General features: G+C 31.9%; 1 protein-coding gene across 1 annotated transcript; it reads right to left on the bottom strand.

Moving 5' to 3' along the window:
* Nucleotides 1-13,808: 13,808 nt before the first annotated feature.
* On the bottom strand, nucleotides 13,809-21,870 carry LOC139499516 (fibrinogen C domain-containing protein 1-A-like). The gene is made up of 9 exons (XM_071288225.1): nucleotides 21,780-21,870; nucleotides 20,662-20,730; nucleotides 20,113-20,184; nucleotides 19,493-19,564; nucleotides 17,510-17,569; nucleotides 16,873-17,030; nucleotides 15,874-15,970; nucleotides 15,539-15,703; nucleotides 13,809-14,046 (listed from the first exon to the last, which is right to left on the bottom strand). The coding sequence occupies exons 1-7, from the start codon at nucleotides 21,859-21,861 to the stop codon at nucleotides 15,947-15,949; spliced, it is 537 nt and encodes a 178-aa protein (XP_071144326.1). The 5' UTR covers nucleotides 21,862-21,870; the 3' UTR covers nucleotides 13,809-14,046; nucleotides 15,539-15,703; nucleotides 15,874-15,946.
* Nucleotides 21,871-25,633: the final 3,763 nt, after the last annotated feature.

The following is a 25,633-nucleotide window of genomic DNA, read 5'->3' as shown; positions in this document are numbered from 1 at the left end:
ATAAATCTAATTAGTGTAAACATCCTAAGCACATAAAAGAAGATAATGTTTAATTAGGTGTAAAATTTGTTCTATACATTCTATCTGAAATCTGAGACACACTTTTGCAGATAATGGCCATAGGAACAACATATAATAAAATCAACCCTCTAGGGATACCTATGCAGAAGCTAATTTCGTTTGAAAGTGGAAATTTGGTGAAAAATATTTTAGTCAACATTATAATTGGTTACATAATTGTTGCATAATACTAGCATTTAGTTGAAAGAATAATCTGTTAGCTATCGAAAACTACCACTTTTATAAATTTTCAAGCATTATTAAGAAAGTTACAGCATTTTAAAACTTGGGAATTGGAGTTATAAAATCTTTGTATTGTGCTACCGTTGTGTTATGGAATATCTTTGTGAAAGTTCGAAACAAAAAGATTCTTCAGACTTGTCTGTGCATGATGATGTAATTGTATTTACAAGTCTTCCAAATTTATAAGACAAACAACAAATTTCAACCGGGATATATAAGTTAGTTGTGCACTATACACTTCTACAATGCTTTAATTTGCATCTTTAGCTCAAAAATATGAATTTGAAGTTTATCAAGTGTTGGATTGTATAAATATGTGTGCGGTTTTCAGGTGTTATTGAGATAATGTTATATTTAGACTAACGAATCTCGTGTATATGGCTTATCGTTGATTGACACTGCGTGTTGTGTTACTAAAAATAGCATAGGTAAAAACCCAAATAGTTTTTATAATATTGAACAGCTGATGTATAAAATTTTGTTCTATACAAGTTTGTTCTATACGAGAGTAGATTCTTTACTATAAGTTTCAATAGCTTTGTAGCAATTTGTACATATTGATGTTGTCTGATCTGAATTTTCTGAAATGTGCAAGGTAAATAGACATTGGCCTTTTGATTTTTTTTACTCGGTAAGTTTTGCCTTAATTGCTTGAACTTTTGCAATATTAAAGCCGATTTCAATGAGTGTGTAGACAAAAGGAATATCTTTGGTTATCTTGCTTGCTGAACAAAAAAGTCATTGTTAGGTTATGTAAACTACCCTACTTTAAGAGTAAACTAGTCCGACAAATGACACATCTTTCTGTCTGTAGGACCAGGCTACTTCGAAAGGAGGATAGTATACCTTACCTAACAATGACTTCAAGGTTTAGCTAACAAGCAAGCTAACCAAAGATATTACCTTTGCCTACATACTCAATGGAATCGGCTGTAACTAAAAACTCGAATACATTTTAACAGACAGTGGTCATGTTTGTTGATGAATATTGTTTTTCCTAGATTCACTCTTGAAAAATCATTTGGTAACATTTGGTCAAGTAGTTTCAGAAAAGATATTTTTGTAATTGCGGACGCCAAGACAATACATGAACCTCACACGACCCCTTGACACAGGTGAGCTTATAAATGATCTCAGAGCAATTCGGGTTGATAACCAATTGAAATTAAGCCAGTTTTTTTGTGTGTAGATTTGTATTGTTTTAAACTGTTATGACCTTTTAAAGTTAAATGTAGGTGTTTAATCTAAGAATTTAAACTTATTTACTTGTTTTATACTCAATTGAAGCTACGAGATATTTTAATTTTTGAAATTGACATATTCTAGTCTGTCCTTTCATAAAATAGTGATTGGTTTTAGTGTTCTATCGAACTTTCGAAAAAAAATACCTTATAACCGTACAGCCTGACAAAAAAATTATGTTGAAAAAATCTTACAGATACAGCAAGTGATTCTTATTTAATAGCTATAAGATACATTTTTCTTTTAAAATACAACTTTTAAATCTTAATTACGGGAAACTATTCCAAGCTTAAAACTTTCACTGTAACTTCGCTCTAACTTACCCCCCCCCCCCCCCCCCAAAGAAAAAACCCCAAACAAACAAACCCGCAATACTATTGTCATTCTTATAGTCAGCACTAAATTGTTCACAAACAAATGTGTTTTAAGCTGCTAAAGACATATGATTCAAACGCTCAGAAAGTCCTTTGTAATATATTTTTGCTCTCCATTTTTATGCAAAACCTTTTACATTTTTATTTTATGGGTTATTGTTGAAGGTCGTACGATGACGTATGGTTGTTAACACATACTTCCTTTGGTTTCTTATGGAAATTTGTCCATTGACAACAAACATACCACATCATCTACTTTATATAAGTATTGTATAAATTACAACGTATTTTGGTGATCTTGCAAAATGGTCGTAATCCCGAAAATCGTAAACATATTTTCTTATCTTAAAAGGGGGCAAGAAGGGTTCCATTAACAGGCCAATAAATAAGATAACAGTTAATTTATAAAAAAATAACAAAAATAGGGGTATTTTTTTCTCTCATAATAACAGTAAACAGATTCACAACAATGTCAATTTCAAGAAAGCAGACAACAGTTAATTAGTAAATAACAGTACAGCATCAATAATCTTGAATATATGCCAATTTTAACTAAAATATAAAGGCACAGAACCAGGACATAGGAGCACAGAACCAGGACCGTTGTTCTTATCACCAGCACAGCGTCAGGACAATTCCGTTTAACGAACTTGCACGACTTTTGCAATATAATATTGTTGTAATATACTTTGCATGGTACATATGACGCATCAGAGAAAAATTAAGCAACAGAACAGTCGTTTTATTGCCGTTCTGATACAATGTAAACAAATCCACCAGCACAGAATCAGGACCCACCAGCACCTGACAGGACCAAATCACCAGCACAGAACGTTCTCTTGCAGGACAACCATACCCATCGTGAAATGGATAATGGTTGGTTGTAAAAAATCTTAATTACATGTATTCACAACGAAATGTTAATGAAATAAATAGATTGTAATGCTCCGAACAATAGATAAAAGATACGCTACCACACATCTGACACATAATGCTGCATCGTTTGCACTCTCGAGTCATGTTAAATCTTTAACGTCATCATCGATAGTCAAATGTGTCTATTCATATGAAGTTTATCCTGGAGGGCCTTTACTTTTAGGACAATTGATGGATTTTTTTTGTACCTACTTTCTGGAAGTCATTATGTTAACACATAATATAAGCTGTTATCTAAATGCATGTTTGGATATTTATACTGCAATATTTTATAATTACTGTGTTGAAATCAGTGGTCTTTTCTAACGTAATTTGACCGGTTCTATATGACTAATAATTATCAAATTATTTTGAAAAATGCAATATTCATATCAGAAAACAGATATAAGCGACCTGTTCTTATAAGTTAACCCATTTCTCTGACGTCAGACTATTGTTCTAACAGTGGATTATTTTTTCAAGAATCCACTGACCACCATGTTAACTTAAGATAACTTATATCATAACTTTAAACTTTTAACTTACGATATGTTATCCTCTCAAAAACGAGTGACTAATGAAAGGTTCGAACTCGCGCGTATTTTCGACAGTAAAGCTGGTAGTCTATGCACGATACCACAAGACCACGAGTGCTGATATAAATTATTATTTAAATATCACTCTTATAGCGTATATCTGTCAATAAACTGTATTTCTGTCTTTTTGTTATCTAATTTATATAATAAACACTATAAAATCAAGGAATTGTATATATTACTTATTAGTACAATTACTTTATAAAATAAACATCCATGTACACATTACACTTATCACTTTTAACGTACAAGGCCTTTCTCTTTTCATCATAGCAAATGCCTATTTTTGTTTTTATAATGAAATCATACTATGCTCACTTAATTTCTCTTTGTTTGATTATAAATGGTCCAAATTTACATCTACATTTAACTGACTCTTATGGGAATAAAGTGTGATAAGCTACGATTGTAAAACTACTTTTTTGACGGTACAACTAGAAACAAAATCGTCAACTTTATAGTAAAAATGAAATATAGATACCTCTAAGATTAAAAATAATTTTTAGGTAGAGAAAAACATTACAAAAAAAAATCATTCCGGGTACTAGGCTTGAACTTGGCAATGTTAATATCACAGATATTTCTTTCGGTACCAACGACTAGACGATCACGGCTATTAACAGCTTACATGATACGTCGCAAAATTGACATAATTATATATTGTACATTTGTAACAAAAGCAATTCTGCTAGGGTTTCAGATTGCGTACCACAAATAATACTAGTTCATTAACTGATTGACGATGGATACCAAATGCAATAACGTTAAAATAATCAAAACATAATAAAGAGTAACCAGTTTACACAAAATTATATAAATTTTTGCAATGAAGACCAATAATTGTATCTATTTTAACACCATCTGGTGTCTAGTGAAGTGGTGTTATTGTGAAATTTACAATTTAATATGGTTTAATCATTTTGTAGGTGTGTTGTAAATTCAACCAAATGGGAGATATACACGACATTAACTTGCACATGAAGTTGCTAAATACTATGTATGTATATATTGAAGGTTTCTAAAAGTTGGTAATTAATTTTTTTTAACTTTTCAAAAAAAGATTATAAACATTCCATATATTAATTATATGTCTTTTTGAATGAATTATGAATACTAAATTCTACTCAATATCAATAATTTGTAATGATTAAACATTGAATGAAATAATTCTTTACAGATACAAAATCTGGTAATAAAAAGGGGAGATAACAACACATTTAAGTTAAATTGAACATATTTTAAGTTAAATATAAATGTGAACCGTGTGGCTTTAGTCATTTCCTGCCATTAGCGGAGAAAAAAGACAAAATACCAAATTATTTACATGAAATTCCGTTGATTCATTGTCACATAATGAAACAGATAGTCGATTTACTAGAAATGGGTTAAGCTAGAGAATTGATAAGAAGCAGTGAATTCGAAAACGATAATCAACTCGCGACTAAATTCGCTCGTTGATTATCGTTTACGAATCGCGACTAAAGTCGCTCGTTGATTATCGTTTACGAATCCACTACTTCTTATCAATTCTCTACTACTTATTCGATAATAAAACCACATGCTACAAGACGGTTCAATATTCAAATGCTCTTAGTCAAAAACAATACACATTTGAAGGTTAAGGATAATGATCACACAATTCTTATCCTTCGAAACAAAACCGGACAAAACTGTACATTTTCCGTAATCCGGTAATCATGTGACTATATATTTTCCAATGTATTTTGTAAAACTTACTAAATGCTTATAAAAATGAATTTCACTGGATAATTTTCCTGGTTATTCATTGACTGATTCACTCCGGTACTTGACAAACTGCTGTAGGTCGAGTATTTGTCATTACAGCAAAGAAAACTGCAATAAACATATTGGTTAGAAAGAAAGATAATAACGTTCATCATTCAAAATGTCAATTCTGTACAGTGGAGTCTTTGAATATCTAATCAACGAAGATCTCAGGTACTGCAGTGTATTTCTTTGATAATCAATTTAATAATATCCATCAGCTTGAATATCAATAATGTTGTCATTTTTACAAATTTCCTGTTTACAAAACTTTGAATTTTTTGAAAAACTAAGGATTTTCTTATCCCAGATATATATTACCTTAGCCGTATTTGGCACAACTTTTGGGAATTTTGGATCCTCAATGCTCCTCAACTTTTTACTTGTTTGGCTTAATAAATATTTTGATATGAGCGTCACTGATGAGTCTTATGTAGACGAAACGCGCGTCTGGCGTCCTAAATAATAATCATGGTACCTTTGATAAAATTGAGAATGGAAATGGGGAATGTGCCAAAGAGACAACAACCCGACCATAGAGAAAAACAACAGCAGAAGGTCACCAACAGGTCTTCAATGTAGCGAGAAATTCCCGCACACGGAGGCGTCCTTCAACTGGCCCCTAAACAAATATATACTAGTTCAGTGATAATGAACGCCATACTAATTTCCAAATTGTACACAAGAAACTAAAATTAAAATAATACAAGACTAACAAAGGCCAGAGGCTCCTGACTTGGGACAGGCGCAAAAATGTGGCGGGGTTAAACATGTTTGTGAGATCTCAACCCTCCCCCTATACCTCTAGCCAATGTAGAAAAGTAAACGCATAACAATACGCACATTAAAATTCAGTTCAATAGAAGTCCGAGTCTGATGTCAGAAAAACTATTTACGCACATCAATACAGAATTGACCCAACACATAATTTAGTTGTGTCATAATGTTCGAATCCTGGATCAATTTTCTTTTCTTTTAAACAGTCGCAGCTGTTTTCTTCTCCTTTCATTTTATCATCATTCATTTTCAAACGTCTTTGTTCGATTTCGTCATCACTTGTATCGACAAATCGTTACTATCATTGGCATAAAACACATCAACTATGCGCTACAATGAAAATCAATAGATCATCAGATTACGCTAACAGTGGGCGGAGCATACACATTAAGAGTGAATGTCAAATTTGCGGTCAGTTGGTGGAATAAAAATGTATATTTGACGTTAGATTTTGCGAAGTAAAATCTAGGACATTTGTATGTAAGCGTTTCATTATTAATTACTCAATAATGCTAGCGTAACCACACACACAACTTATTATGCGTTTACCCAACTAACATGAATATTTAGACCTTGTCGAAAATTGCAATTGCCCTCACCGTTCAACGATTTTCGACACTGTCTGAATAATCATGTTAGTAGGGTCGATGTATGATAAATTTTAATTGTACATATGGCATGAGGGAAAATGGAAACATCCAAACATTCTTCAGGTATTCGTGGACGCTTTGATCTATACAAATACCGTATTTGTCCTATTAAAATCGAAATTATTCCAACGCTCGTTGTGAAATATTGACTTATACAATGCCTATCCATGTTTAAATGATTTTTTTTCAGGTCATTTTTAATGATGTCAATTCTAAATTCAAGATGGCCACCGTGAAAAAAATAAAAAATAAGTTGGTTACTCCTCTGATATGCTTAAGGACACCATAAAGAACGTTTGTGCAAAATCCTATGCTAAGCCGTTCTACTACATAGAGCACTATTACAAAAAGGAATAATAAGTTGTCGCAATATTCATCTGATGCATTTAAATAGGTACCGTTTGTGTTACTGCAACCATGAAGGGGTTCGTCTGATAGGTTAACTCTATAATATTATGGTTAATGCAAATTGATATATTTCAATAAGTCAGAAGGAGAACCTTTAGTTATCGACCTTTTTTATGGTAAAGTATGAGATATGTAGAATATCTAATTATTGTAAACGGTATGTTTGTGTTAATTGACTCATCATAGATACCTGAATTTAAAATTTGTACGTCAGTCGCGCATTTTGTCTACAAAAAATCCATCAACGTCTGCCGAACATAAAAGTTCAAAAAATACGTACGAAACTGTACAGAATTGAAGACCCAAAATTCCGATAGGTTTTGCCAAATAAAACTATTGTAATCTGTTTTTACTGTACAATCCTAAATATTTCAAAAAATAAAAAAATATATAATTTACACCATACATTATGGTTAATTGAAATAAATAGATATAAATAATTTAGGAAAAAATGTTTATCAAATTTTAAATCTCATTTATACATCGATTAAACGATGCTTATTAATGTATTTAACAAACACTGACAGAATCGGAAAAATGAGACGCGTGTTTTGTTATAAATACAGAACTCGCCATTCAAATCCATTTTAAGTCTAAATGAGGAAAGGGACACAGTTAATACAACCACAGATTATACGACTGTTCTAGTTTCTAAAGATCTAAGACTTCAAACACTTTTCATTCGTGAGTTGAGAGACATTTACATTGTATCGATCTAGCTATTCATGATCGTGAAGCGTCGATTACAAAGGAGAATAGAAAGTATTGTCGAAATGCGCATATGGTGAAGAAACATTTGTACCGTTAATATTATTACTACCACTGGGTAGATGCCTCTGCAGGTGGACTTGTTGTCCCCGAGGGTATCATCAGCCAAGTAGCCAGTACTTCTATACTGACTGGCTTACAAATACGGATAGTTGTTATTTTAAATTAAGAAATAATTCCTTCATGCAAAGCTCTGATTTCTTGCCCGGCTTGGGCTGTACTTGTTTGTAGTTCTCGGATTGTACCTCTTCCTCTGTTTGATAAGCATTGAATTTTCAAATATTTTGGCTTTGAGTAACACTGAAGCGACAGTGGTGCGCATCTGGTGTAGAAATATTAGTATCGTTAAAATTAATGTTATTTCAGATGATCCGCCATATAATTTTTTTGGAACATTTTTGGGGTAAGGAGCACATCCATGATAGTGATTTCAAAATATAGTAAGATATTTCCTGAGAATCCAGGATATTTGTTATTCCTAGGTTTCGGTGTCTGTAGTAGACATCTGATGTCTCATTATAAACATATATGATTAATACCAAACCCCTTTACGGGAGGGATTGCACTTGCTAATCATATGAAGACGACATATTATTTCAATCAGTTTAGTTTAGGTCTGGATCTGGCAGGTTAGTTACTGCTAGTAGTCTACTGTTAATTAATGCATCATTGTTATTTTGTTTCGTTTCTTTTGTTACCTATTCTTGGCTATTATAATCGGACTCGGACTTTTTTAAACTGAGTTTTAATGTGCGTATTGTTGTGTTTTTGATTCTGTCAACATTGTCTAGAGGTATAGGGGGAGGGTTGAGATATAAAAATAAATTATTTTTAACCCCGCCACGTTTTTGCGCCTGTTCCAAGTCAGGTCTGGGCTTTAATTTGGTAGTCTTGTATTATTTTTTATTTTAGTTTCTTTTATCTATTTTGGAGCTCTTTAAACATAAATGCCGCACGTTTATCTAAAACGGAGAAGCAGCAAATACCAATTTCAAGTTTTTGGTTTGGGGGTCTGGGGATCTAATCACGAGTTCACACAATCCAGGTAAAATTACTACAAGTCTACCGAAACGGTTATAAACATGCCTGAATGTATAACGTTATGGTATAAACATTTGTCTGTTATTGCAGACAATATGTTGATCTGCAGAATTCTTTTCTGGTTGATTTAGAGCTTATGTAATATATCGTATATCTACATTTGAAGAATGAAATAATGTGTTCGTAATAGTTGATATATGACTTTAACAGCTACATTAAATTTAAATACCTGTCTTTTTGTTAACCCTGGATTTGAAAGGGTTTCAGTTACTATACACTTAGATTCTGTGTCATGTTATTTGAAACTTGATGTAATTTTGTTGTTGCTGGCATGCATGCTGTTGCTTTTTTCAGATTTCAATATATTTTAAATAGTCCCTTGATATCTTTATGTTTCTAGCACGCGGACTGATATATTTCATATTGATACTATCTACAGAATATTTACCTCTTCTTTTATTTATAAAGCTACGTACATTTTCGGCCTTTTTGTATTAGATGTTGATAATACCATTATGATTACCCTTAGATTAAATGACAACATGATATGATTTTCCACAACACATCAATCAAAGTTGGCATGAAATATAAATATGTTCTTGAGCCTAAAACAGAAGCTTACACAATGCGTCTAACTTACTTCATTTCTTATGTCTTCTGAATATTTAATATGGTCTTACGCTATGAAGCTTTTCCTAAATAGGGTCTATCGTTTGGTCTTATTTGATGAGTGGTTGGCACCCACCTTTGAATCTGTCCAAAGCCATAAATTTACAAAACCGTTTGCAATTCTCATTTGACGAGTACTTGTCACTTTCAGATTGCCGAAAAATGTTAGCGCTCAACGTTGAAAACCAATGAACTTCTAAATCGACTTTCAAGCATAATTTAAACACGGAATAGAAGTTTTATGTTTTATGTTAGATAATTCGCCACCATTTAATTGGGATTCGCAAATATAGTTTTGTTGGCGCTGCATACAAATGGATTTTTTTTTGCGACAGTCACCTAAAACTCGTCAAAATCAACAATGTTGTTATAACTCAAATGCTGTATTTTACTGTTTATATATATATATATATATATCTTGCAAACGTTGACTGCAATAGCGCAATATTGTTGCAAACGGCTCTGACCATGAACTGTGGAATTAACGTATATGACTACATAATACGGCATCTTACTATTGAAACTTGATATACGAAGCATATATAATCAAGAGATAAAATCGACCATATATATTTGAAATAGATTTTCAAAATTAAAGAATACACATAAACTCCACAGGTGAAATTCTTTATTTCCAAAATCTACGAAGATTTTGCTGTTTAAGTCTTTGGAATGGTTAAGTTATGTGTGCAAAATTGAAAACTACAATTCAGTAGCAAACTGATTTATTTGGACAAAACGAATTCAGTACATCCATGTATAAATATATATACATATTAAAATTCGCAGACTACATTTCACATCAAATAATAATAGTTCGTTAAAATATTGTCACTAGCGCTTTCACGCCTTCTGGCAATCTTCAGGTGATGTTTTAACAATGTCCTTGACGACACTACCGTTGGTAACGTTCGTTACGTTACAATAATGGTAAGGGGAGATAAATTAAACGTGTTTACGTAGATCCGTTTAATTTTGGCTGAAAGACTTTTATAAAGTGTGCTTCTTTTGCCAGTCTATAATATTAACTAGATTAGTTCGTTTTATAGAACGGAAATACGGTACATTTTCCATCACTGCACGTTTCTAAATGTTCGCTCACATCTTGCGTTCGTGTGGTTGGATCTCGTATATGTTGTCTGTGAATATGGACTCTTTGATATATCGAATTACCAGTCTGTCCGATGTACCATTCCTTGCAAGTGCTGCATACAAATTTAATAGATTTACCGTTTTGCAATTAATGTCTGTATTTTGGAACAATGGTTGGACGTTAAGTAATGTTATTTGCGGTCCGGTTTCCATATGTTCACAAAGACCACATCTACATTTTGAAAAGTTGTATTTTATTCCAGTTGGGTCCAGTTTTTGTAGGAAAAAGCTTTTTTATTTTTTTCGTTTTTATGTACAACTGGCAAATTTGCTCTTATGACGTTGAATGTGTCAGGATTGTCTGGGTTATGACGCGTCTGACGTACTAAATTATAATCCTGGTACCTTTGATAACCATTTACACCACTGGATCGATGCCACTGCTAGCTGGTGAACGTTTCGTTCCCGAGGGTATCACCAGTAGTCAGCACTTCGGTGTTGACATGAATATCAATTATGTGGTCATTTTTTTTAAATTTCCTGTTTTCAAATCATATAATTTTGCAAAAAACTAAGGATTTTCTTATCCCAGGCACAGATTACCTAAGCCGTATTTGGCACAACCTTTTGGAATTTTAGATCTTCAATGCTCTTCAACTTTGTACTTGTTTGGCTTAGTAACTATTTTGATATGAGCGTCACTGATGAGTCTTGTGTAGACGAAACGCGCGTCTGGTGTACTAAATTATAATCCTGGTACATTTGATAACTATTTACACCACTGGGTCGATGCCACTGCTGGTGGACGTTTCGTCCCGGAGGGTATCACCAGCCCAGTAGTCAGCACTATGGTGTTGACATGAATATCAATTATGTGGTAATTTTTATAAATTTCCTGTTTACAAAACATATAATTTTGCGAAAAACTACGGATTTTCTTATCCCAGGCACAGATTACCTTAGCCGTATTTGGCACAACATTTTGGAATTTTAGATCTTCAATGCTCTTCAACTTTGTACTTGTTTGGCTTAGTAACTATTTTGATATGAGCGTCACTGGTGAGTCTTGTGTAGACGAAACGCGCGTCTGGTGTACTAAATTATAATCCTGGTACCTTTGATAACTATTATGAGTGCTAACAAACGGAATAAGTTCTGCAGTACTCTCTCTATGTGCTATGGACCTGAGTTCCGTCATTGGTATTGCCTTTTCTATTCCCTTATCTATTATTGGGCTTGGAAAGTTTTGTTCTTTTCAAAAACACCTTAAGTTCATTCAAACGTAATTCTTTCGTGGACTCATCACCTAAAATTGTACATACACGTCTTGCAAGACAAAACGGGATGTTTCGTTTCATGTGTGAAGGATGACATGAATGAAAATTCAGGTATTGGTTGGTGTCCGTCGTCTTATAATATATATATCTTTGGTTAAGGTTGTTCCATTCCTTATATATTATTAAAATATCCAGAAATGGCAACCTATGTTCGCTTGATTCGATGATTAACTTAATCGAAGGATTTAATGTGTTTATCAGATTATGAAACTTCTCTAAATTGTGACTTTTGTTTAAAATGATGAAACAGTCGTCTAAGAATCACTACAATTCCGACTTTATGTATACTTTAAATGATAAACAATATTATCGGGAACTCAACGACAATATGGAAAAGAAAACTAAGAGAAATATAAACAAACTTATTTCAAAATTTCATCATTGTACTACTGATATATAAGTTGCCTATCTTACGAAATTTGAGGCAAAGACAAGCAACTTTTATGGACTACCTAAAATCCACAAAAGAAAGGAAATAGAAACAGCACTTCAATAACAAAATTGAGCATATATCGAAATAAAATCACCAAAAGATTTAGAATTTCGGCCGATTGTTGCTGGACCGCAGTGCCCAACTCATAGATTGAGCCATTTGACTTAATTTTGAAACCGTTATGCCAATATGTACTTAGTTTCATCCGTGATAATTTTGATTTTTTAAATCATTTACCTGTGAATACTTTTTCATTGAGTCGTAACATAACCTTTTCCATTTAATAAACATTTTTCCTAAACGACAAGTTATGTATTTGGCACAACTTTTTGGAACTTTGGTCGTCATTGCTCTTCAACTTTGTACTTGTTTGGCTTGATAACTATTTTGATCTGAGCGTCACTGATGAGTCTTATGTAGACGAAACGCGCGTCTGGCGTATTAAAAATATAATTCTGGTACCTATGATAACTATTTATACAGACAGAAGAAGTAACAACACAATTATTTTATTTTACCTGTGTAAAGTTTTGATATGCAAAGTTGATATGTTGTTTAGGGTGTATAGCATTGCATATATTATATAATACTTGTACTTTAATTATTCATCCCTTTTTTATTAACTTTGTTTTAACATTGTATTATAGATCTATTGTATTCGTTCAGTGTATGTTCATTTGTGTAACTACGTCTTTTGATTGTGTGAAGCCATTCCAATTGATATTTTACAGTGTGTCTTTCAATATTGTGATGTTTCAATATTGTTTCAGATAAGAATGAAGGTTTGGTATCATTAAAACATTTAAACCCGCTGCAATTGTTTGCACATGTCCAAAGTCAGGAATCTTATGTTCAGTAGTTGTCGTCTGTTGATGTGGTTCATAAGTCTTTCTCGATTCTACATGTAGTTTTTTTTGTTATATAGATTTATATAGATTAGACCGTTGGTTTTCAAGTTTGAATGGTTTTACACTAGTAATCTGTGGCCCCTTTATAACTTGCTGTTCGGTGTGAGTCAAGGCTTCGTTTGGAATACCGTAAATTGACATATTTTGGTTGACTTTTATAAATTGTGATTTGGATGGAGAGTTGTTTCATTGGCACTCATACCACATCTTCCTATATGTAATCGATGTCAAAACTGTATGTCAGTACCTATAGTCATTGATTAAATAATTAGTGCTGGAAAAGTTCCCTTTTGATAACTGTAAAGACTATTTGAATGTCCAAATTTTATGTTTAGTACTGATACATTTACTAGAGGTCATAAGTAAATTTTATTCGGCTCACCTCGTAGTTGTGTTACGCGAGTAAAATGAGATAAGTCAGTCAATAATTATAAATATATCAGACAATTTATATTATAAACTGTGCATTAGTAAACATGGAATTAGTGTTAAGAAAGACAAAAGAATAAATAATGTTTACATCTTTTTAATAAAGCTATATGACTTTATATTTTTCTGATCATCATAACTGGTTTCGATACTTCATTGCCCCATTTTGGTTTTTTATCAGTACTACTGAGATCAGAAACAACACAATGAGAATACCACCAGGACCCTGTGTACAGAACTGCACAATTGTTGCTATATGTGTCGTTGTCCTGGTCAATTGTTGTAAATTTCATACCGTTGTGATGTTTTAACCAATCACCTACAAAAAATAGTTGTATTGATAAAATAAAAATATAACATACAATGTGCATGAAATATCATCATAATGCATATGTATATTTAGAACTTGACTTTCTCCGATTTATTGCATTTAAATGACAGCAGATCAATAAATATAAGTATATCATATATTAAGACCGGGGTATCGTTAGTACGTCTATAAATAGTTCGTCAGATTATATTAACCAGGTTTTTGTTACCAATTCTACAATAACTAAAATATTCGAATCAGTAGTTTCTCTTTCGAGTTGGCTAAAGCTAAAATAATCCTTAAAAATTAAAAACATAATGTCCTTAAATGGGGCATAAAAAAGGTTGTACAAAGTATGTGATCTGCACCATCCTACTATAACGTTTGTCTTGAAAATGCCCAAAATATATGCCACTGGACGTTAATCAAAGAACAATTAATAATTAAATGATTATCACGATAAACTGCTGAAAGAAATAGTGGGACATTCTTCAAATGGTAGTTTTTTTTTTATTGTGAAGCAAATTAAATGCGTATGACTATTTTCGAAATAATTTCTTAAATTTAACATAAAAAAGGATACACCAAATAAGGTCAAATTAAAAATACATAATTCATTTAACATTTATTCTACTAAAAATGTACTATTTTTCAGACGTCCTGTGCAAAATGTTCATGCATACCAGGACGAGATCATGGTTGCTTTTTTTCATTTGAAACGCCTTAGTGTAACACCAGACGTGTTAATAATTGTACGATCTAAAATTCCAAACACTCTTTATTACACCAAGATAACTATTAATATCATCTATTTATCTTAACGTTATGTTTTACGCTATAAAATGCTTTACATGTTCTTGTTAAAGTTCTACTAATTTGCCAAAAAGCCCGCTCTTTTATTACAAAGTATCGGTCAATTATCAGCTACATAACAGAACCAAAAAAGTAGCAAATTATGAAAAACAAATGTATAATATGTAATATTTACAATATAAATAAGATAAAATATTATATAAATGAGTGTGGTCGTTGTTCACATCGAGATACCCGTTAAAAAAGGTTAACTGTAGGCATAATCATAGATGTAATCGTCGGTAATAGTTTTTGAAAATGTCTAGTTGTTTGTGCATTAATCTCATTGTTTATCTCATCTATCTACCTTCTCACCTATTCCTATGCTTTCAAATATTTGGGTTTGAGCGTTTCTGATGAATGTTATTCCAGAAAAGCGATTCGGACAAACCAAATTTATGAAATGTTATTTTCATTCACTATCTACTGACATATTAATGTCAAAAATAATATTTCAATAATTGGTTGTAGTATCTAATATAACTCTCTTAAACTGTTGTAGAGTACATTGATAAAACCTTTTATAGGATATATTTACTACTGCTAGATACTGCCCTAAACGTGTCAAAAGATTTTTTTGAGATTTATCTAGAGCAGTTCTCCCGATAAATCTTAAGAGAGGTTGTAACTAATCCCAACTATAGTTTACCTGCATTTCCAGAGTAATCACCAACAGTTAGTTTGTATTTTGAAGCAGCATCTCCTATAACAAAGGTTTTATACACGGCATATTTTTTTGCGCTGTTTTTATCTACTACGTCTACTCTCAACTCGTACTTCCCACTGGAGGTCAACATATGGGTGTATCTATTGCCTAAATTTGAAGCAAAAATGGATTCAAATACTAACTGTTTTCTTGTGAATATCAAAATATTTCAATATATACAATTGTTCATTTTCCACGTAATGCATTAGATTCTCTCAAAGACTAAAGTCGTTCTTAATATTGATCCTTCTTGCTATTGAAATTAGGAAAATACTTACCGAACCAAAAGTCGCCATTGATATCACCAAATCCATTTTCACATTCAACCCATTTGCGTTTAAAACTAACAGATCAACCATACCGTTTTAACATAACCTGGTAAAAAGTAAGTGTGATAACAATTAATTATATGTTTTTACATTTTGTAACACAAGTTCAATATTTTGTTTCTTTTAAAGATTTATGTGTGGTGAAAATGATTTGTTCTTAAAATATGTCATATCATTATTCTAATTATTAAAGTGGCCTCGGTGTACAAGTAGTCGGGGTATTATACAGCATCACTTAACTGTCAACACTGTGTTTGTGCGTTCGAAACCCACGTGTTGCAGGTGTGTTTGGCTTAAATCTTAACTGACTGTTTTCATGTGTTAGGTACATCGGGTACTCATTGTTCCTACGCCAATTAAAACTGCCCTCCATGATATACAAAGTAGTGCGTTATAGACATACAATTTAAAAAGCAAATTTCGAAATCGAGCAATTAAGATATACATATCATTCTTTTTATATAAGTTTATACCGTAAAATAAAAGTGAAGAGATGTGCGGATAAATAGACAATAATAGTGCATTGACTTGACATATCAACGAAATAAGGATGAGGCTTAGAAACGGGTAAATGCGAGGCTCTGCTAAGCTATTTTCCCGTTTCCGGCCGAATTATTGTCTTTATACTGCAATCTAGAATAAGCATTTTCAATTGTTGTTTAACGTGTCAATCTTATTTATTTCATTTAAATATTAGAAAATGACCCATCTAATAAAGGCCTCATATCTGAGACGGCGAAATATATGACACAATGAAATTAACTGTTGAAAACCCGCGATGGATAGTGAACGAATTCGTTCGAGTAATATCGGGTCAGTGACTGTAAACGACATAGAAATATACATGCAACGCATTTTGACTGCTCAAATAGAACGAGTGCAGTATAAAAGCTTTAATCTTATATGGCTTAGAGCTGTCATGTCTAACATGAATCAAGTAGCTCATACCGTCCATCCTCCCCCGTCTGTTGTCATATCGCAGTACGCTTGAACCGGGTTATCTCCTCCTGGGTAAATCTTGTAGACACCATCATTCAGTTTTTTCTTTGTTTTCTCCTTTAACTCTGTACAGTCTTTATACTTTGCAATTGGTTGTGAACATATGCCTGCAAAATATAACATTTGTCGGATTGTTTATATTTGAGGTTGTGTGTTACATGCATGTTTTAACATAGGCATTCATTTTAGATGACACTACATCCTGTGATATTTATAACTATTCTGAACATTTTGTTTTAACAATTTTTCGTCATTTTTATACATGTTTAAAATTCTAAGAAATTGTTTCTATAACATTGCATATAAAACATATAGAATCATTTTCCCTGTAATAAAAAAAATCAATTGGATACTTTTATCATAAACACTACCAATATAAAAAAAGAAGATGTGGTATGATTGCCAATGAGACAAATCTCCACAAGAGATGTCTTTTAGCAATAGTTTGAATTTTAATACACTTAACCCTGAAAGCCGACTAAAAAGAGACGTAAAATGTAACGTTAATGAGACAGCAAGCAGTAACAGTAAAGCAACACGAACATATATTTTGTGTTGAATAAAAGAAACAATAATTTTTAATCACCTTTCGTGTCCTGTTTGAGTAGGTCAAATATTCTTCTGGTTTCCCTTTCTCCTTTTGATTCTAAAAGTACAAAAAACTGAAAAAGACCTCATTTTATTTGTAAATAAATATAACAAAATAAGAGAAGACAATAAATATTGACAAAAACAAAAACGAATGTAAAGAGTTTCTGGTATATCTGTCAACGAATCGTCTCTATACAGTTTCCTCGTGTGTGTAAACTCACTTAAAAGCGTTAACAATATATTTCCAAAAACTTAATTCAAAAGAGTGCTTGTTTATTGAATAGAAATACCAATAATTATAGTATACCAATGTTTAGGTAATATACATTATGTACAGGTAAAACATAGGTTGGAAGCAAAAGCAATGACAATTCGTGAATTCGAAACACAATGAGACTTGTGAGACTTATGGGGAAAAAGGTAAGGACTAGGACACCAACAGTTGACATGGATATAGATATATTGTCATTTTGAATCCATATGGAACCCATGAAAAATAAGACGTACGGTGAGTGAGAGGGATTCGTAAACACGCACCTTCTCCAGTTGGTGGGTACCGTAAACTCGATGCCGAGTTTCAAGGAAGTGCCATGCTTTAGCATTTAACAAAACCTTGCAATAACTAATATGCTGCCAGGCAAGGGAATTAGGTACGATAACAGCCATGCATTGTGATCCTTAAAAGTCTATTCATCTATTTATCTATTTCATTCTTTATTTTTGAATGAACAGGTAATTTTGATCTAACCAAAAGTGAATACAGTTAATGGGTTGTGTCACTATCACGTCCTTCAAATGCCAAAAGTTGGGTATTTGACCTAAAGGGGATATTTCGTAGTGGGATTTTCTGTAAATCAAAAGTATCAGAATTATAATTTAAAACGCAAGACGCGCGTTTCGTCTACATTTTCGTCTACGTCTACTCATCAGTGACGCTCAGATCAACATTGTTATAAAGCCAAACTAGTACATAGTTGAAGAGCATTGAGGACCCAAAATTCAAACAGTTGTGCCAAATAGGCTAAGGTTATCTATGACTGGGATAAGAAAATCCTTAGTTTTTCGAACAAAGTTAAAGTTTTGTTAACAGGAAATTTATAAAAATCGACCCAGTGGTGTAAATAGATATCAGGATTGTGATTAAATGCGCCAGACGCGCGTAACGTCTACATTAGCCCCATTAGTGACGCTCAGAGCTACATAGTTATAAAGCAAAACTAGTACATAATTGAAGAGCATTGAGAACACAAAATTTCTAAAGTGGTGCTAAATACGGACAAGGTTATCTAAGCCTGGGATAAGAAAATTCTAAGTTTTGTAAATAGGAAATTTAAAAAAAAAAAGACCACATAGTCAATACTCATGTCAACACCGAAGTGCTGACTACTCGGCTGGTGGTACCCTCGAGGACGAAACGTCCACCAGCAGTGGCATCGACCCAGTGTTGTTAATAGTTATATTTGTATCAAAGGTAACAGGATTATACTTTAATACGCCAGACGCGCATTTCGTCTACATTAGACTCATCAGTAACGCTCAGATCAAAATAGTTATAAAGCTAAACAAGCACATAGTTGAAGAGCATTGAGGACCCAAAATGGTAAAAAGTTGTGTCAAATACGGCTAAGGTTATCTATGCCTGGGACAAGAAAATCCTTAGTTGGTCGAACAATTGTAAAGTTTTGTAAACAGGAAATTTGTGAAAATGACCATATGTGATATTCATGTCAACAACGGAGTAAGATATATATTATCAACAGCTTTCCCATAAAGATATTATACATATAATTACATTCTTGTTAAATATGTAAAAATGTATTTTCAGTAACTTTTTGGCCAAGAACGTTAAAACAATTGAATAGAAAAAATACAATAATAAGGTTTGCATAGTCATTTTGTATAATTAATGTCTATGTATTCATTATCAATACATAGCTATTACACAGTATAGAAATGACTAAAATAATAATGGAAATACCTTCAATTATCCATTTTATTTCTTTTCTAAGCTTTGCATTCAGTTTCACAACATCTTTGTATACTTCAATATCTTAAAAAAAACCATTAGATGTCTATAACAACCATTGCCTTATACTTTCAGACGGTTCAGTCAGAGTAATACATTTGCAGAATGCCAAACAATAAAACTGTTGGCATTCATGTTTGGGCTACAGACAGATATATACATAGTAACACGAATACAATTTTGTATTTAATATTAAGAAAACTTTGATTTCAAAGTTAACTCTACAAAACCTATGATTGTACATTAGTATGCTAACAGTAAGAATCGATAAAGTAAATGAAGGGTTTGCAATTAAGGTATTTTTGAAATAATGTTTACAATCAGATGTACACGTAAAACAATTTTTATTTTGGGCTTCGACTTTGACAACGAGGAGTTTGTAGATGTACTCTGAACATAAATAAATTGTTATACTGCAAACTGTATTATGAATCTCACTGATATATGGTTGATTCAATTCGATGTCATCAATAACGTCACACATTTTGCACATATGTAGAATTTGATTTTGAATCCATAAAACTGAGAAAAGAATATCATCAAACTCAATATAAAATAAAAAAACTACATACCGTCTAAAATAGTCTGTGTATCCTTTTTCAGCTTGTTTACAGTTTGGTGTTGATTGTCATGAATGCATTTATCTAAAGAAGAATGGAAAACATATATATGTATGTACAAATTATTTGTTTAAGAATATATACAATACCTCATGTTCATGAGATCATAAAGAGATTTTTAAATTTTATTGTCAGTTGTTTTTTTAATTGGTTGGGTCGTAGTTTTGATACCGTTTTTGGATAATCGTAGTTTTTTTGTATTATGGCTTTCACCAGTTCAAATAAAAACAGTTTGATCATCAACACTTAGCATTTATTAAATGATTGACAAGTGACAAGTGACAGCTAAAAGGAAGAACACAAACATGTCAAGTTATTATCGAAAACTTCATATAAAGATAGCAAAGAAAATGCAAAAAAAGGAATGGAAGTTGAGGAATAAAAGGAAACTATAATTTAAATGCATGTATATACAAGAGAAACAAGATGTTATGAATTGCATGCGTCCAAAATAATTATCGTGCGTAATCTACAAAGGTTAGAAAATGTCCTATGCCTTACCTTGTAGCTCTTGCATTATTTTGTCAATTCTCATACCATTCTCCGATGACTCTCTGTCGTTTCGAACATCTGATATAAAAAATTTAAAAGTGAAATATTTTCATACATTGACGAAACCATAGATTACTTAATTACAATGCCTATGTTTTCTTATTAATTCGTTTCTTCTGTTATAACAGAAACGCTACCAGTATGTTTGCACCAAATGCACATTTCGACAATCAATTTCTCTTTAGTGATGATCGAGGCCAAAATGTTTGAAAATCCAAAGCGGAAATTAACAACTATGTTGAATAGACACTGACAATTTAAAAAAGTCAACAAAAATCCATCACATTTTTTTTAAATGGTGATCTAGCCGTAGTAAACTTTTGAATTATGAATATGAAGGATCGATAACTTAAATAGATCAGATACACGCAGTACAGGTAAAAGTTATTTTTAAAAACTTAGTGACATTCATTTCAATATTTAAAATTGACTTACGAAAACAAACAAATAAATCAAAAACAAAGGAGCAAATGAGAAAAAATAACGGTCATAAGGATTAAGGAGTAATAAAACTATTATAAAAATAAGGGAAACTGACTAAAAAGATAACAAAAAGTAAGAGATAAGCAAAAGAAACTTTTATAAAACTTCATAAGAATCGATTTTTTTTATGATACATTGTTTGAATTTACTTATAAAAAAACACTTGAGAGTATATAAATTATATTCAAATGTCTCCAATAGTTGGAAAATATCACATGGTTTTGGTTTTTTTTTTTAATCAAAGATTATTGAGTTTAATTTGATGCATACATCAATCATATGTAAAAAGTCTATACTAGCTTCACACTCGCAATACTTAACGTTGTTGTTATGTAATTTACAATGGACAACTGTCAAAATACTTGAAATCTTCTAAATACCGTATATCTACATTTTGTAACTCTCTTTATCTTTACATTTGTTTGCAACTTTTTATATGATTATTATTGATTTAATTTAAAGCATCTTTACATATTTTCCTTTGTAAATCATAAACGTTATAAATAAAGATATCGTCCAGAATTAATACATCTAGAAACCAATACATTCAATAAATAACAAAAATTAAAACTTAATTGTCTTACCTCTGACCAGCGTCACATCTTTTGAACAGCATACTAGCAATACGAAATTCAACACGACCAACATAAGAAACATATTGCACATGATTGAAAGCAACCAAAGGTAGCATGGAAATTGAGACATTGTCAACGCCTATATTATTTTGGATTTCTCCATATAATTATTGTTTTGCGTGTCTCAAATATAACTTTGCTGTTGAATATACAACAGATGATGCAGATAGGTTTACATAAAATATTGAATTCACTTTGTTTTGTATGGTACAAAATACCTAGGGTATAAACAACACAGTAGCGAGTACTTCTGTATTGGTAGGGTTATACGGAAAGTGCTTGATTAAAAAGTAGATTAACAAAAATACGAAACCAAGGAAAATTCAAAACGGACAGTCCATTAACAAAAGGCAAATCAAAAGCTCAAACACATTTAACGAATTGAAAACAACTGTCAGACTTCTGACTTGGTATAGGCATTTCCTTATGTAGAAAATGGTCAATTGAATCTCGTTTTATAGCTAACTTAAGCTCTTACTTTTATGACACACGCATAAAATTCCATTATATTGACAACGATGCGTGAACAAAACAAACAGACACAATAGATAAATTTGTCAAAAAAAAGGGGTACAGCAGTCAACATTGTGTTATCATCTTAATCACTATAAAACAACCAAATGTAAAAAAGAAACCCTAAATGCGTTATATCGTATCGCTCACTTCACATATTGCCAGATCGGCTTATTTTTATTCCGTGCAAATTCTTTTTTTCACTTTTAAAGACAAATTTTCATCATTTCCAGAAATCAAATGACTTTTTAACGACACACATTGTACAAACTCCGATTGTTGTTTAAAAAATAACATACAGTGAATTTCAGCCCATGTTACCTCACTATAAAAAAAATGAAATTTAGTATGAATGACACAAATAATCACCAGTTATCAAATGACGTATTAGACGTAAGCAATTATAGGTCGCCATACGGACTTCCACAGCGAGCAAAACTGATACGCTGATGAGGAGGACGGCATGAGCGTGCTAGAAACGTACTATGGAACAGCATGGTATAAACATATGGAAGGGAATATCCACGATAAATATAAATTTCTTAATTTGTGAAATGTAACTTCTTAATATTAAATGCAATTTCTTAATTTGTTAACTTATTTTCTCGATCGTTACATAGATTTCTACATTTCTTAATTTGTAAAAGGCAACTTTTTTGTTTGAATCACGTTTTGTGTAATTGTTACCGCCACCAGGCAATGAGAAGTTCTGTTTCTAAAGAAACAGGACAGGTTACAAATCAACATGTTACAAATCTAGTCCAGTTAAACTAAGTTTGAACCTCAAACTTATTGCAACAGAAAATGTTTTAGTTCTAATCTATAACATTAGGCCCCAAATATACACAAAAAAAATCCAATAAAATCTAACTTGAGGAAAACAAAACTGAAATTATGCAATTTTAATTTCTTATGGCAATTAACATTGGAAAGGGATATAACTGCGCAAAAATGAATCCTTTTTTGTCACTTTTGAGTTGATTTTCTTAAAATTCATGTAAAAAGTGATACTTTGATGGGATTTAAGTACGTATTTGACTACATTATATAATCTTCTGTTAATGAAATGTACAAAACTGAAGTGTTAAGGGTAATTTTATTTATGTTTTTGCACATTTTTCATTAAAACAATTACAAATCTATGGCTTTGTGACCATTTTGAAAAAATAAGGTGAATATTTGGTATTGTTGATATCTGTAAATTATATTTGTTCAATATCTAACCTGTTTAAAGAAACTTTAAACCACAAAAAAATAATATATGCTTGATTAGTTTTAATCAATTTGAGATTCTTTACTTTGACATACTGAAAAATCTAATAAATGGTCAACTAATGAATAGTGAAATCTTGGTTGTAGCTTGAAAAAAGATATAAAAAACACATTAATAGTTGTTTCTTATACTCTTAAGATGGCTAAAATATCAAGAATCAATACATTCTGTTGAATACAAGCGTTAAAGTTATTATTTTCTATCAATGTTTATTGATACTATTTGTGCCATATTAATGCAAATCTCCATAGGAATTTTAAAATCATTATTCCTCAAGTCATATTTTATCGGTCTTTTTTCTGTGTATATTTGGGGTATAATGCTAAAGATTAAAACTTAAAAATCTTCTGTTACAATTACTTCAAGGTTCGGGTCAGATTTATGCTAGATTGACTGGACTAATCAAGAAGTTTTTACAAATTAAGAATAAAAAAGTTCCACAATATTCCGTACGAGGTCACTTTGGATTCATGTCAACTCGTACCTTCGCCAACACGTATCCAATATTTACCAGACGAACCTAGAGTAAACAGAACGTACCAGCTCTTCGTCTACAAATCATGACAAGACCCAAAAAGGGTCTTAGCCAAGTGATACCCCAGTTTAGTTTAGGTTTTTGTATGTTTGTGAGCTGATCAAAATTATAAACAATTGCTGTTTCCGGATTTAATTGACAGCTTGCTTGGATATCGTATCTGTTTTTTTTTTTGTTGTACTTTAAAGCTACCAGAAGGTTATGTTTTTTTTGTATTTTGTTTAATTCTTGCGCTGACTTTCTCGCTTCAAAAAGAAACGAAAGGCCTTCATATATAAATGAAACAGAAAAATCTTGTTGAGCACATGTTCAGTGAATTATGGTGTTCAGTATTTATTCTGAAATCTGCCTTTTCATACACCACTCTACAGTGTATGTTTATTTTTCCTTCTTTAAAACTACCCCATTTAATCTTTGTTAAGCCTTCTACTTTTGTCGAAAAAGCGAGACAAAGCGATCCAACATTCCGTCGTCGGCGTCCAAAAATAATGTCATTCTGCGGAAAGGGTTTTAGAAATTTTAATAACTTTCTTAAACTAACCTGGTTTTCTACCAAGCATGGACAGAAGCTTGTTTATGATCATAAGATAGTATCCAGAAGTAAATTTTGTGAGAAAAAAAATCGGTTTTTTCCGTATTCTATTTATAAATGGACTTTTTTCTGCCAGGAAACATTACATTCAGTCTGGGGTTAAAGATTTTAAAAAATTTAATAACTTTCTCAAACCATCCCCGATTTGTACCAAACTTGGATAAAAGCTTGTTTATGATCAAGAGCTAGTATCTATAGATATAGAAGGAAATTTTGTTAATTTTTTGTATCTGTTCTTTCGTATCTGTTCTTTCGTATTTTACTTATAAATGGACTTAGTTTTTCTTCCAGGTAACTGCAAACAGTCTACAGTTAAAAAATTTAAAACATTTATTAGATTCAAAAACTATCCTGAATTATTTCCAAACTTGGACAGATTCTTCTAAAAATCAAAAGATAGTATCGAGAGGAATATTTTTATTTTGTTTACCCCTAGTTTTTTGTTGAGCCTGCGATTAACTACAAAAGTGGGCGAGATACTGGGTTCCATGGAACCCTTACACATTTTTGTATGTTAGAGCCTATTATCCACTAAACAGGCACAAATCCAGTCATTTTTAGAAGAGGGTGTAAACACTTTCAAGTCAAATAGAAAATGGGTTCCCTTTATAGCTTGTTATTCGGTGTGAGCCAAGGCTCCGTGTTGAAAGCCGTACGTTGACCTATAATGTTTTAACATTTTTTTTAATTGTTATTTGGATGGAGAGTTGTCTCATTGGCACTCACACCACATCTTCCTATATCTATCCAACCATTTGTCCCCATATAAAAACATCAGTAGTCCAACAAATAGGGGTTTCAATCCCCTTCCCCGCAATGATCACTGTGGAGACTATTGTGTGATTATAATTATTCAAAATATTTATGAAATAAATTATCGTTCAAAGAAT

The sequence above is a fragment of the Mytilus edulis genome, chromosome 12 (genome assembly GCF_963676685.1).
Source record: "Mytilus edulis chromosome 12, xbMytEdul2.2, whole genome shotgun sequence".
Classification (NCBI taxonomy): domain Eukaryota; kingdom Metazoa; phylum Mollusca; class Bivalvia; order Mytilida; family Mytilidae; genus Mytilus; species Mytilus edulis.
This window is presented reverse-complemented; position numbering and strand designations above follow the sequence as displayed.

Coding starts and splice junctions, on each gene's coding strand:
- LOC139499516 (XM_071288225.1), bottom strand. CDS start 21,861: ATGTGCAATATGTTTCTTATGTTGGTCGTGTTGAATTTCGTATTGCTA. Junction 20,731..21,779: donor AGATGTGACGCTGGTCAGAG/GTAAGACAATTA, acceptor TTTTTATATCAG/ATGTTCGAAACGACAGAGAG. Junction 20,185..20,661: donor AATAATGCAAGAGCTACAAG/GTAAGGCATAGG, acceptor ATTCTTCTTTAG/ATAAATGCATTCATGACAAT.